The sequence below is a fragment of the Rattus norvegicus genome, chromosome 10, assembly GCF_036323735.1.
Source record: "Rattus norvegicus strain BN/NHsdMcwi chromosome 10, GRCr8, whole genome shotgun sequence".
Lineage (NCBI taxonomy): Eukaryota > Metazoa > Chordata > Mammalia > Rodentia > Muridae > Rattus > Rattus norvegicus.
Genome location: NC_086028.1, coordinates 87,189,200 through 87,201,891, shown reverse-complemented (window position 1 = coordinate 87,201,891; position 12,692 = coordinate 87,189,200). Strand labels below are relative to the sequence as shown.

Here is a 12,692-nt window from a genome sequence, read left to right as displayed (position 1 = left end):
AGGCAGAATGAAGGAACTAGAAGCCAGACACTTGGCTCAGGCAAGAATTCAACTCCAGACTAATGATCCAGAGGCCTGTAAGCAAAGCATTCTTAACTAATTCAGGTATCTTCCTCTTAGGAAGTTTCTGAAGTGCTTCTTAGCCACACCCCTGCCTGGGGAGACAGCCTACAACAGGTGAGATGGACACTGGAGGACAAATGTTCTGTATACAGGTGCCTATAACTGCTACATTGGGAGGTGACATAAGACCCAGGGAGACAAGGCACCGCAAACACTAACATCACCACATTCCTGACTGACCTGTCCATTATGCCTAACATCTGCTTTCGAATGTCCTGGGCCCGGCGTAAGGAACGAGCCTGGATGAAGTTCTCATAGCACCATGGGTTGGAGAATTTGTTGTTCTTCCAGGAATTGTACACGGCCAGCAGGGTGAGATGGTCCCCTTCTGTCTGGTGGAATTTGGCCTTCTTCTGATCTGCAAGGGCCTGCTTGTCCTGAGCAATGGGGCAGAGAGTCATTTCTCACCTAACAGTTAACACGTGAGCAGCTAGCATGTGGAGCCCTGCAGGCCTTGTCCCCAACAAACTTCACAGCACAGGCCGATGTGACTACACATGTGCTCAGAACATGGGGTTGAGCACCTTACCTTGGGTCGGTAGAAGACGTTCTGCACAGACAGCATGGACACAATAGTTAGCATCTCTTCGCTGCAGCCCAGATGCACAGACATGATGAGCATTTTGCAGAGCATTGGCTCCAGAGGGAACTCTGCCATCTACAGGAAGAAGAAGAAATCACAGCTGCTTCCCCATAGACAGTGCACATGGACTTGACTAGTGAATAAATAGAAAACAGATCAGGAATGTCCCCATGATAATCTGGGGCACCTGTCTCTACCACAAATTTTCTCTGCTAAATAACCTCTTGGTGCCTAAGAACATATCTACTGTTGATGTAAATGGGAATGTTGCAAATACCTTTTGTTTGTTTTTGAGACTATATAGGGAGCTGGTTCCAGGCTAACCTCGGCTACACACAGAATAACCTGTTTTAAAATAGTAGCATCATAAATATAGTCAAGGTTAGATTCAGTAACATATCCAGAGTAAAATTAACTGCAAATAGTCTTTGCTACTAAAAAGAAAGTGATAATATAAAATTCAAGTTATAAACCCTAACCTGGTAAGATAGCTTACTTAGCAGGAAAGGGTGCTTGCCACATAAGCCTGGTGACCTGAGTTCAATCCCCAGAACCCACGAAAAAGAGGAAGGAGATAACCAACTCCACATGCGTGGTACACATGGCCACACCCACCATTCACACACAACAACAACAACAACAACAACAACAACAACAACTGGGGCTGGAGAGGTGGAAGACCTGGCTTCAATTCCCAGCACCCATGTGACAGCTCACAACTGTCTGTAACTCCTGTTGCAGGGGATCCAACTTCATTTGCAGTCAAAACACCAATGGCCATTAAAAAATAATAAATTAAATTAAAATTAAATAAATAAAAAAAGACATTTTACAAAAATAAATAAATAGCCAGGAGTGGTGGCACAAGCCTTAATCCCAGCACTGGAAGGCAGAGGTAGGCAGAGCTCTGAGTTCAAGGCCAGCCTGGTCTACAAAATGATTTCCAGGACTGCCAATGCTACACAGAAAAACCCTGTCTTGAAAAAAAAAAACCCAAAACATAAATAAATAAATAAATAAATAAATAAATAAATAAATAAACAAACAAGCAAGCAAGCAAGCAAGCAAGCTAGCTAGCCTTGAATACAAATAAACTCTACCCATTCCTTGAAAGAAAATAAAAGCAACACAGGGCCAGGTGTGGTAGTGCCTGCCTGCAATCTCAGCACTTGGGAGGCAGAGGCAGGAAGATCAGGAGTTCATCCTTGGCTACATAAACAGTTCAAGGCCAGCCTGGGCTCACACTCTCCATCCCCCCTCCACCACCTTTCTAAAGAGCATTCCTACTCGAAGCTTCTCCCAGGCCTCAACACAAGGTGGAAGACTGTCCAGGGAGTCCTTCCCAAAGCACCACAAGTTCTCTCGGCCCCTTACCCTGCGGCCAAGGCGAGTGAGCAGGCCCTCATCGTCCAGGGCCCCCAGCGTATACAGTTGCTCCATGGCTGTGATCAGAGTTTCCATCGGTGGCGCATCCATGAAGTCAAAGGACAGCAGGTCATTAATGCCCATGGCCTAGAAGATAAAGCAGCAGGAGGATAAGCCTCACAGTTAAGACGGGCAGGTTGCCCCTGTCACATTCTCTGCTGTTTCTTCAACGCAATCAGGAAGCTTGGTCAGAGTGGCAGTAACTTCCAGATTTTCAGCACACAAAGCTTATACTACTAACGACCATGTATTTTCTCAGGAAACTTTCTTCCTGTGCCCACTCCCGAGTGCTGGAATTACAGGTGTGCACCGCTTGCCTGGTTTATACAGTACTAGAAATGGTACCCAAGGCTTCACAATGGTAAGCACGCATTTTGCCCACTGAGCTAAATCCCTACCCTCTTTAGGAGACTTAGAAAACATTCCCTCTGTGTTGGAGAACCGGCTCAGAGGTTAGAGCACTGGCTCTTCTTCCAGAGGTCCTGAGTTCAATTTCCAGCAAACACATGGTGGTTCACAACCATCTGTAATGACATCTATTGCCCTCTTGTGGCCTGTAGGTATACATGCAGACAGCACACTGTGACATAATAAATAAATTTTTTTTAAAAAATAAGTTCCTTCCACGGTGAAGAGACAGCTCAGAGGTAAGGAAGGGCACTCGCTGTTCTTCCAGAGTTCGCATCCCAAAACCATCATCTGGCAGCTAACAACCATCTGTAACTCTCACTGCAGCCCATCCAGTGCCCTGGCCTAAGTCACCCGCACTCCTATGCAAAAACCCACTGTGAGGACACATGTTCTACATAGTTATAAATCGTTAAACAAAACAACAACATTCCTTCAAAATAAACAAACACACACACACAAAATAACAAAAGGACAAATTTTAGCTCAGTTATTAAAATGTACTGGGGCTGCATGTAGTGGTGAATGCCTTTTTCTTTTTTTTAAGACTTATTTATTTATTATATATTAAGTACACTGTCACTGTCTTCAGACACACCATAAGAGGGCATCAGATCTCATTACAGATGGCTGTGAGCCACCATGTGATTGTCGGGAACTGAACTCAGGAACTCAGGAAGAGCAATCGGTGCTCTTAACTGCTGAGACATCTTTACAGCCCATGGCGAATGCCTTTAATCCCAACACTCAAGAGGGAGGTAGAGGTAGGTGGACCTCTGTGAGCTCAAAGACAGTCCTAGAGTATTCCAGGCCAGCCAGGACTATACAGTAAGACCTGGTCTCAAACCCTGCCTCCTCGAAAACGGGGAAAGGGTTGGTAAAGTTGGTTCAAGTACAAAGCTGTGACTGGGCCTAATGTGGAGTTAACACTTAAAAGCTGACACTGGCCAAGTACAATGTACACATTTATAATTCTGGCACTCTGGAAGTAGAAGCAGAAGGATCACAAGTTTGTGGCCAGCCTGAGCTACATGGTAAGACTCTGCATCAAAATAAAAACAAAAATGACGAAATAAGCCACAATGGTTGTGGTGCAGCTCAGTGGGGGAGCGAGAGCTTAGTGTGCTTGGGGTTGAAGATTCAAAGCCCAACACCAGTCACGTGCGGCAGTCCACATCTATGATACTGGTGCTCAAGGGAGAGGTAGCCAGATCTTTGTGAGATTCAGAGGCTAGCCTGGTCTACAAGGGAGTTTCAGGCCACCCAGGACTACGCACTGAAGTCCATTCCCAAAAAAACAACAAACAAGAAGGAAGGAAGAGAAAGAAGAAGGAAGAGGAGGAGGAAGACCAAAAAAGAAAGAAAAAAGCTGAGAGCAAGCGATGGGTTTTACATTATGCATATTTTACAATATTAAAGACTGTACAGCACCTCCGCCCTGTCTCCCACATAGCTGAGGAGTGCTTCATACCACAGTAGGTGGCAGGGACAAAAAGACAGTGCAAAATGGTTCACAAACACAGTATGACATGTGTATGGCACAAAACAGGGTCTAACATAATACACTCCTCGACTAATTTGGTGAAGAAATGTCTGAATGATGCTCTATTCAAGTGAGTATGAAGGGCGTGTGCTTCCTACTCCTCATAAAGCCGTAAGCACAGCAGGGATCCAATCACTGCTTGTTGTGAGTAGTAACAGAAGAGTTATTGGAGTAATCACTACCAAGTGCCTTCTCCCGCATCGCTCCACCCATCACTCCAGCAACAACAGTTCCCTTTCTCCGACAAGATCACAGGACAGAGGGCACAGCAGAGAAACTTGCCCAAAGTCACAGGGCCGCAGAGGCTTCCCTGCTAGCCCTCCAGGGACCACAGTGGGCTCTTCTCTGAAACGCTGTTTTAGCCTCTCTCACATGAAATGAATAATAAATGCCGAGAGCGCTCTGCACTGGTGAAGCGCCAGGGCTCCAGGGCAGCGTTGGCATCAGGGGAATTGCCATGAGTTGAGAAATGACTCATGTGGCTCCTCCTGCCAAGACACAAATGAAGATCCTCGCTGGGGAGTTGAGGAGGAAGAGCAGGATTCTGACTGAAAAGCAGACCATGCAGGACAGCTGGGACCCGGACAGACTTCTAGTCCCAACACCCAATCAGGTTCACAACCACCTGCAATTTTATCTCTGTCCAGACTCTGAGGGCATCTGCACTCACAGTCACATATCCATATAGACACATGCGTGTGTCCACACATACACATAATTAAAAAATTTAAGTGTTAAAACAAAAGATTTAAAACCCAGAATTCATCTACTGTGGTGACTTTAATCCCAGCACTTAGAGGTAGTGGTAAGTGGATCTCTGAGTTCAAGGCCAACCTAGTTTATACACAAGTTGAACACCTTGTCTGTCTGTTTGTTCCCTTGCAAGGGAAGAATAGACTTGGAGCTGAAAGCTAACATGTCTGGGGTTAAATGTATTGGTCTGCAGTTTGGCACTGATTTTATTTATCTAATTTCTTCTTTGAAAATGCCTCAATGAGAAGCCGCCATAATCATCCCAGTGCACTGCCTCACCCGCAGGAAGATCATCGGTAACAAATGGGAAGCCTTCTGCGTTTGCCGTGGCAGAGCACACTGAGGGGGATGCCCTGGACGCTCTGGGCCTAAAGCTCTTCTGCTGCCGCTGCCGCATGCTACTAGCACCTGTGGACCTGACTGAGAAACTGCTGAACTATGCACCCCTAGAGAAGTGACTGCTGGAGCCTGCCCTCCTCTGCTGGCCAAGGGCAGTCTGTCATGCTGTATTCAAACTGAGGTGTTGGGGATGTGACTGTATGGCCTGGCTGTGGCTATGTCCTGCCACCCTGGAAGGAACTGTTTAGTAAAGACCTTTGCAGAACCACCAAACAAAACAAATAAACAAACAAATCCTCATCCCTGAAACCTAGTACATCCAAAAATCCTGCTGGTTGTCACAGTAAGGAACAAATGTGTATTCACGGGAGGCTGCAGAGGGAGCTGTTACCACACACACCGCATCTCACTCAAATGGACAATTCCATGAGGTGCTCCAAGTAAGAGGACTGTGGAGTAGATGGCTCCCCAGGCTATTCTCAGGTGACAGTGGTTCTTACCTTGAGGGACAGCACTGTGCTGGCCAGGTTGGTTCTCTGGATTTCTGGCACATTGGTGGTCAGCATTTCATCCCGGTAGGCACGCTCTGTGTACAGCCTGTAACACTTGCCTGGGCCGGTTCTCCCAGCTCTGCCAGCTCTCTGCTTTGCTTGAGCCTAGAGGATGAACATATAAAGTACCAGCTGTAAAACACCACTTGGCAGATCTCTCCAGGAAATCTGTTGGGGAGGGGACTGGCAAATGTTTTGTTTGCTTTTTATGAGGCAGAGCTAGGGTTTAACAAAGATATTTTAATCTAGACTTTAAGCATAAGGGTTAGAAAGAGAGAGGCTCAGAAAGAAAGATCCACCAGAGCTCAGGGCAAGCCTCTCAGAGCCGCCACTTCCTTTAGGCCAACTTCCGACACCACAGAGACTTACCAACTCTCAGTACTTCCAGGAAGTTTGTCTCGGGAGGCGCATACAAGGCAGGTAGATGGAAGAGACACGGAGAGCAGCATAGACAATAAAACCGCAGCCCCACAGTTATGACCGAAATTACAAGTAAACTAAGTAAATTAGTACACCAGTGACTTTGCAGCCACTCTACAATCAGGTTTGCAGTGTTCAATGGCAACTGACAACTTTCCAGGTGAAAAGTACAAGTGACAGCCAGGCAACAGTGGCACACAGTTTAGTTCCAGCACTCGGGAGGCAGAGGCCTGCAGATCTCTAAGTTCAAGGCCAGCCTGGTCTACAGAGAGAATTCCAGGGCAGCCAGGACTACACAGAGAAACCCTCTCTCAAAAAGAACAACAAAAAATGAAGCATGAAGGACAATGGGCCACACCCACCCAGGCGGCATTCACGCTGTTGGGACTGCATTGCACCCACAGTTGCCGCTCCAAGTCAGCAGAGGCACAAGTAGCCAATGATCTGCTCATCACAAAAGAGACGCATGTCCTAAGGAGCTGTACAGAGCACACGTGCTGGACCAGGCTCTCTAGACCAAATCCTACCTCTGCCAAGTGTGTGATAGACAGGCAAGTCCTTTACTCCCTCTGTGCCTAACCTTCTGGCTGGAAATGAGGACTGGTGTGAGAGGCTCTGAGCCAGTGCACATGAACCAGCTAGGGCAGTGCCTGGTATTCGGTAAGTACCTTGTGAACGTTAGTCATTATCACTCAAGTATCAGAATGAACGGAGTTTTGTGGGGTTTGCAAACTATAAAAGTCAATGCATGCCTGCTATAAAAGACAAACACAATACTTAAAGGTGTCTAAGGAAAAAAAAAGCCCATCACCCACATCATCCACGAACACAGCAATCAATAACACAGCAGCACCCACGAAAAAGCCCTAACTAACTAACATCCTGCCTACAGGCTTCCAATGCGGGCCACAGCCATATGCTCACGCAGAAATGCACATCATGTATTTTTTAAACAAAAATTGGATTGTTTTATTTATCATATTTTGTAGCTCCCTTCCTTTAATATGCCAGCTACACGTTTACAACATTAAATATAAATACACATCAGCAGTTAATTCCACACAATACTCTATGGCATGGTTATACCATACTGGATCAAACTGCTTTCCCTTCTGGCTGATCCAGGACCCATACTCCCATGAACAGCCATTTTTGTTCCTTGAGCATGTACTCGATCATTTTTCTCTGATATGGTCCCCCCCGCCACCGCCCCGGAGCTGAGAACCGAACCCAGGACCTTGCGCTTACTAGGCAAGCGCTCTATTACTAAGCTAAATCCCCAACCGCTCTCTGATATGTTCTTAGAAACAAACCAGTTAGGTTAACAAAATGAACATTAAAATTATATACATATACATATATATATAATATTGTATGTGTGTGTATGTATGTATGTATGTATGTATGTATGTATGTATGTATTCATGATCTTGGGGCTGCTTTCCCAGAGGAGCAGAGTCCCACATTAGGCAGCTCATAACTTCCTGCAGCTCCAGCTCTAGAGGAGCTGATGAACGCTTCTGACCTCCACAGTACATGCACACACAAATGATAAAAATACTGAACATGTGTGAGGCAATCTTAAAAAAACAAACTTTGGGGGGTTGGGGATTTAGCTCAGCGGTAGAGCGCTTGCCTAGTGAGCGCAAGGCCCTGGGTTCGGTCCCCAGCTCCAAAAAAAAAAAAAACAAACTTTGGATTTATAGAGCAATTTTTATTTTGAAATCCCACTCTAAAGATTACAAATACAGGGGCTTAGAGTTGGCTCAGGCGTTAAGAGCACTGACTGCTCTTCCAGAGGTCCTGAGTTCAATTCCCAGCAACCACATGGTGGCTCACAACAACCTGTAAAGAGATCTGATGCCCTCTTCTGGTGTGTCTGAAGACAGCTACGGTGTACTCATTTATAATAAGTAAATAAATCTAAATGAAAGAGTGTTTGTCTAACATACATCAGGCCTAAATTTAATCCTGTGAAACACAGAGTGGCTAGCATACATAGTATGAAGCTTCTCCTTATCCCACTGAGTTCACTTTTGAGGACAAAAGACTTAAAATATAGGACCAAGCACAGTGTGGTGCCATATGCCTATAATCTCATAATGAGACAGAGACAGAGGATTCCACATTTAAGACCAGCTTAAGCTATACAGCAAGACCTGCCTTTTCCTTTTCCCAAAATGGTCTCTCCGTGAAGTCCTAGCCAATTGAAACTTGCTATGTAGACCAGGCTAAGTCTAGAACTTACAGAGATCCTGGCAAGGCCCTGTCTTGAAACAAACAGGAAAAGAAGAAAGGGAGGGAACGAAGGAGGGAGGGACCATAGCGAATCCCAGAGAGACCAGAATTCACCAGAATTTTGAGAAAAGCTTGATAGACACACCCATACCTGAGAAATAGGTGTCACCACGAGCTGGTCAATCCCTGTTTTAGAATTGTAAACTTTTTGCTTCACAAATCCAGGGTCGACCACATAGTAGATGCCGTCGATGGTCAGAGATGTTTCTGCAATGTTGGTGGCAATCACCACCTGCAGATGAGGAAGACAGTCAGAGTGAGCTGAGTTTAGAAAAGGTCTTACTCTTTCTCAAGGAAGCTACTATCTCCCTCTAGACCCTTGACATTTAACCCCAGTCCAGGTACCTGTAGTCAGGGGGAAGGTGCCCGCATCTGAAGGGTTCCTTTGGAAGTGGGTGGGGCCTCAGAGCAATAAAGCAGAAAAGAGCCAACACTGCTCAGAGCCAATCTCATTTGGTATAAATAGCTGTGTACCTCATTGTCTAGAGCAGATGATTACTATAATTTTAATTTTCTAGCTCCCTGGGAAAGCACAGATTTCCTGGCATCACATGTAGCACAGCAAAATGAGATTTTTCTTTTTCCCACAGAGACACCTGGACTACTAAATGGGCTGTTCATATATGTGGAACAAGAAGAGGATTGGATCTTTTCTCCTCATCATAAAACGAACCACGAGGGACAGGAATTTCACGGTTTGTGTGTGCAGCACTATATGTGATCTAGAAGATTATTACTCTCAGCTTGGCTCTGCCACTGGTTTTCACCCAGAGGTTCAGCTCATAAAACACAACTGCTTGGAAAAAAATCATTGCTAGGAGGCACTGAAATGTCTCGAATCACACCAGTATCTTACTGGCCCTGAAAGGCATTCACCTGCCTCACAGCCACAAGTGCCCTGCTTAGAAACAAGTCTAACAAACAGAACAGAGAACTCATCACCTATTCCCCGCAAGCTGCTCCTTCTCCCATGTCTAACTCTTAGAACCACGTGCCGCCCAGCTATGCAAGTTAGAAGCCTGAGAGTTTCCCTTACCTGTCACCCCTCTACCTCCTGACACCCACTGAGTATTTCCCCATCTATCTCCACAGTCAAAATATGAGAGAAACACATGACTGAGAAAAATGGTAGACAAATGTTCACAGCAGAAGTACTGGGGTATGTCCCAAAGTGGAAATAACCTAATGTCTATCAAGTAATGAACCATATATAAAATATAATAAATTCAGAGTCTAGCAGGATGGCTCAGTGGGTAAACACGAGCCACCAAGCCTGATGACCTCGATGATGGTGGGAGGAAAGAACTGACTCCTGCAGGGGCCTCTGACCCACATACATGCACCATGGTGTGAACATGCCACCATGCCCAGCAGTAAAATAAAATTTTTAAATTTAAAAATGATAAACTGAGGCAGGGGGATAGCTCAATTGGTAAAGTACTTGTCTCAAGTCTGAAAACTGAGTTTAGTGTCCAGATCCCACATAAAAGGCATGGTGGCATGTGCGTGTAATCCATCACTGGATTACAAGTGACAAGTGGACCCATGGCTGTGCACCCACGTGACTTTAGGGTATGTGGAACCACTCCCATTTCAGCCCCATGTTACCTTTCTGCTGCCAGGAGGAGCTGGATCAAAGATTCGGGTCTGCATCTCACTCGGAAGAGCAGAGTACACTGGGAGGATGATCAACTCTGGGACGTCAGGTCCCAGTGACTTCATTCTTTCATACAGGATCTCACAAGCAGTATCGATCTCTTCCTGACCAGTCAAAAAAACCAAGATGTCACCTAGGAAGAGAGTGGAATGTCACTCACTGTCTCTGGCTCTCTTGTATCTTTTGTGGCAGGGGAGGTACACAAGTCTTGTGCATGTCTGCCCTGAGCCACATCCCCAGCTCTTCTCACGTTTTAAAAGCTGTGAGACAAGCTCTCACTCCACTGTCCATCTTGAACTTGAGCTCTATCTGCCTCAGCACCCCTGCCCCCCAAGTAAATAGCCAGGATTACAGGCCTGTAGCCAGGCTTGGATCTGTTTTATTTTGAAAGAGAGTTCTATCATGTTGTCCAGGCTGGCCCTAAACTTCTAGCTCAAGCAATCATCCTGCTTTAGCCTCTTGGTAGCTCAAACCACAGGTCCAAATCATGAAACTATGTGTATGAAAGGAGACAGCAACACTAACGGCAACACACACACACACACACACACACACACACACACACAAAGAGAGAGAGAGAGAGAGAGAGAGAGAGAGAGAGAGAAAGAGAGGAAATATACACACTATGAACTCTAAAAAGCCAAGAGCGCCATAAAGAGACACCCTGTCTTGAAAAACCACAAAAATAAGTAAACCAAGAGGTTATGATCCTTCTACACTTAAATACAGGCATTTAAACATTTCCATCACTATTCTAAACACACATGCCTGAGGCTTACAGAGACAACAAATTTAAAATGTGTTTTCATAAGACTAGCAGAAGACAGACTCTGCCCTCACCTGGCGGCTCTGTCAGGTGGATCTGCATGACTGTGATCAGGCTGGCGTCCAAGTAGTCTGTTTCGGGCTCCTTTGTGTACAGAATCTCCACTGGATAGGTTCGACCAGGGATTGTGAAGATGGGTGCTTCATAGAAGTACTGAGAAAACTTCACTGCATCCAGGGTGGCTGAGGTGACAATCAGCTTCATGTCTTGTCGTTTTTGAACTGTCTAAAGGGAAATGCAAGATGGCTTACTAAAAAAGACCAGCAAAACGTCACAGCGCACTCAAATCCTATTCCCAGACACCAGTGTTTACCTTTTTCAACAACCCAAAGAGCACATCTGTGTGAATAGTCCTCTCATGTGCCTCGTCCAGCATGATGATGGCGTACTGAGTGAGATCGGGATCAATCAGGCACTCTCTGAGCAGCATGCCGTCTGTCATGTACTTGATGACTGTTTCTGGGCTGGTGCAATCCTCAAATCGAATGGTGTAGCCTACCTACAGCAGGGCAGAAGAAGACCTAAGACATGGGGTCTCTCTGTGAAGTTATCAGACTGGCCTTTAGTGACAATTTTAGAACTCTGATTTCTTTAAAAAATTCAGAAATATTGTAAGAATATGTCCTCATTTTAATCCCAGGTGTGGGATATGGGGCTACTTCAGATTGTCCACAAAAGCTGACAAAAATTTGCCTCGTGCTCTAGCAGGACCATGATTTTGCCAACTGCAGATCGTTTCTGCAACTGTGTGACGTTTGAAATTCTGGGGACTTTTCAGAGGACATATAAATGCTAGGGCCCCAGAATGGTGTTGGCTGTTGGTCACAGAGCAGCTTTGTTAAGCAGTCATGCCCAAAACACAAAATAACAAGAAAAAAATTAGATATCCTAACAGCAAAGATCAAACTTACCCCAAGGAACTGGAGGCCCCTAATCAGCAGGAAGTAGTCTAATAATAACATCGCCCCCTTACCAAACCCTGATTTTATTAAGGGATCTCTTTCCTTTCCTCTCTATCCATTTTTCTCTCTTATCTAGTGTTATGGGGTTTAAAGGGTAAAAGAAAGACAATCCTACAAAGAAGCAAAAGTAAGGTACACTGGCCTTCATACTCCTACTAGAGAGGGAATTACAGATCACAGTGGTTTCCTTTAGTAAACTTTGCCCTGCTCTGGACTTAAACCTGAATTATTTGATGACAATGAAAATCTCCCTCCTTTGGGAGGAATCTAAAAAGATGTAATAATATTCTCGTTTTATAGATAAAGTATTTGGGTCAGTCTATTTTTCTTCTGAAATTCACACAGCAACTTCTCCAACCACTTACCTCTTGACCAAGGCAACAACCAAATTCCTCTGATACTCTTTTGGCCACAGACATAGCTGCCACTCTTCTGGGCTGGGTGCACCCAATCTTGCCCCTGGAAGTATAGCCTGCCTCTGCCAGGTACTGGGTGATCTGTGTTGTCTTCCCAGATCCTGTCTCTCCGATTACAATTAGGATCTGATTGTCATGTACAGCCTGAAAGGGGCACAATATAAATATATTTGTTAAAAATTGCCACAGGAGGGGTTGGGGATTTAGCTCAGTGGTAGAGAACTTGCCTAGCAAGCACAAGGCCCTGGGTTCGGTCCCCAGCTCCAAAAAAAAGAAAAAAGAAAAAAAAAATTGCCACAGGAGCTGGAGAGGTGGCTCAGCCAGTAAGAGCACTGGCTGCTCTCATAGTGGACCTGGGTTCAAATCCCAGCATCCACATTGCAGCTCA

At 45.4% G+C, this 12,692-nt stretch overlaps 1 protein-coding gene and 1 pseudogene across 2 annotated transcripts in view; one reads left to right on the top strand and one right to left on the bottom strand.

Annotated features, from left to right (window-relative positions):
* Dhx8 (DEAH-box helicase 8) overlaps positions 1 to 12,692 on the bottom strand; it is a 36,566-nt gene that overhangs the window by 2,535 nt on the left and 21,339 nt on the right. Inside the window, exons 13-21 of one of the 2 annotated variants that reach the window (NM_001413227.1) lie at positions 12,254 to 12,448; positions 11,240 to 11,425; positions 10,941 to 11,151; positions 10,052 to 10,233; positions 8,535 to 8,675; positions 5,675 to 5,830; positions 2,081 to 2,218; positions 653 to 781; positions 304 to 500 (exon numbers count right to left, since the gene is read on the bottom strand). In NM_001413227.1, the coding sequence (NP_001400156.1) occupies positions 304 to 500; positions 653 to 781; positions 2,081 to 2,218; positions 5,675 to 5,830; positions 8,535 to 8,675; positions 10,052 to 10,233; positions 10,941 to 11,151; positions 11,240 to 11,425; positions 12,254 to 12,448 (1,535 nt within the window). Of the gene's footprint in view, positions 1 to 303; positions 501 to 652; positions 782 to 2,080; positions 2,219 to 5,674; positions 5,831 to 8,534; positions 8,676 to 10,051; positions 10,234 to 10,940; positions 11,152 to 11,239; positions 11,426 to 12,253; positions 12,449 to 12,692 lie in introns of those variants that run through there. The other variant, XM_063268746.1, reaches the window with a different exon arrangement.
* On the top strand, positions 4,046 to 5,384 carry Polr2l-ps3 (RNA polymerase II, I and III subunit L, pseudogene 3; annotated as a pseudogene).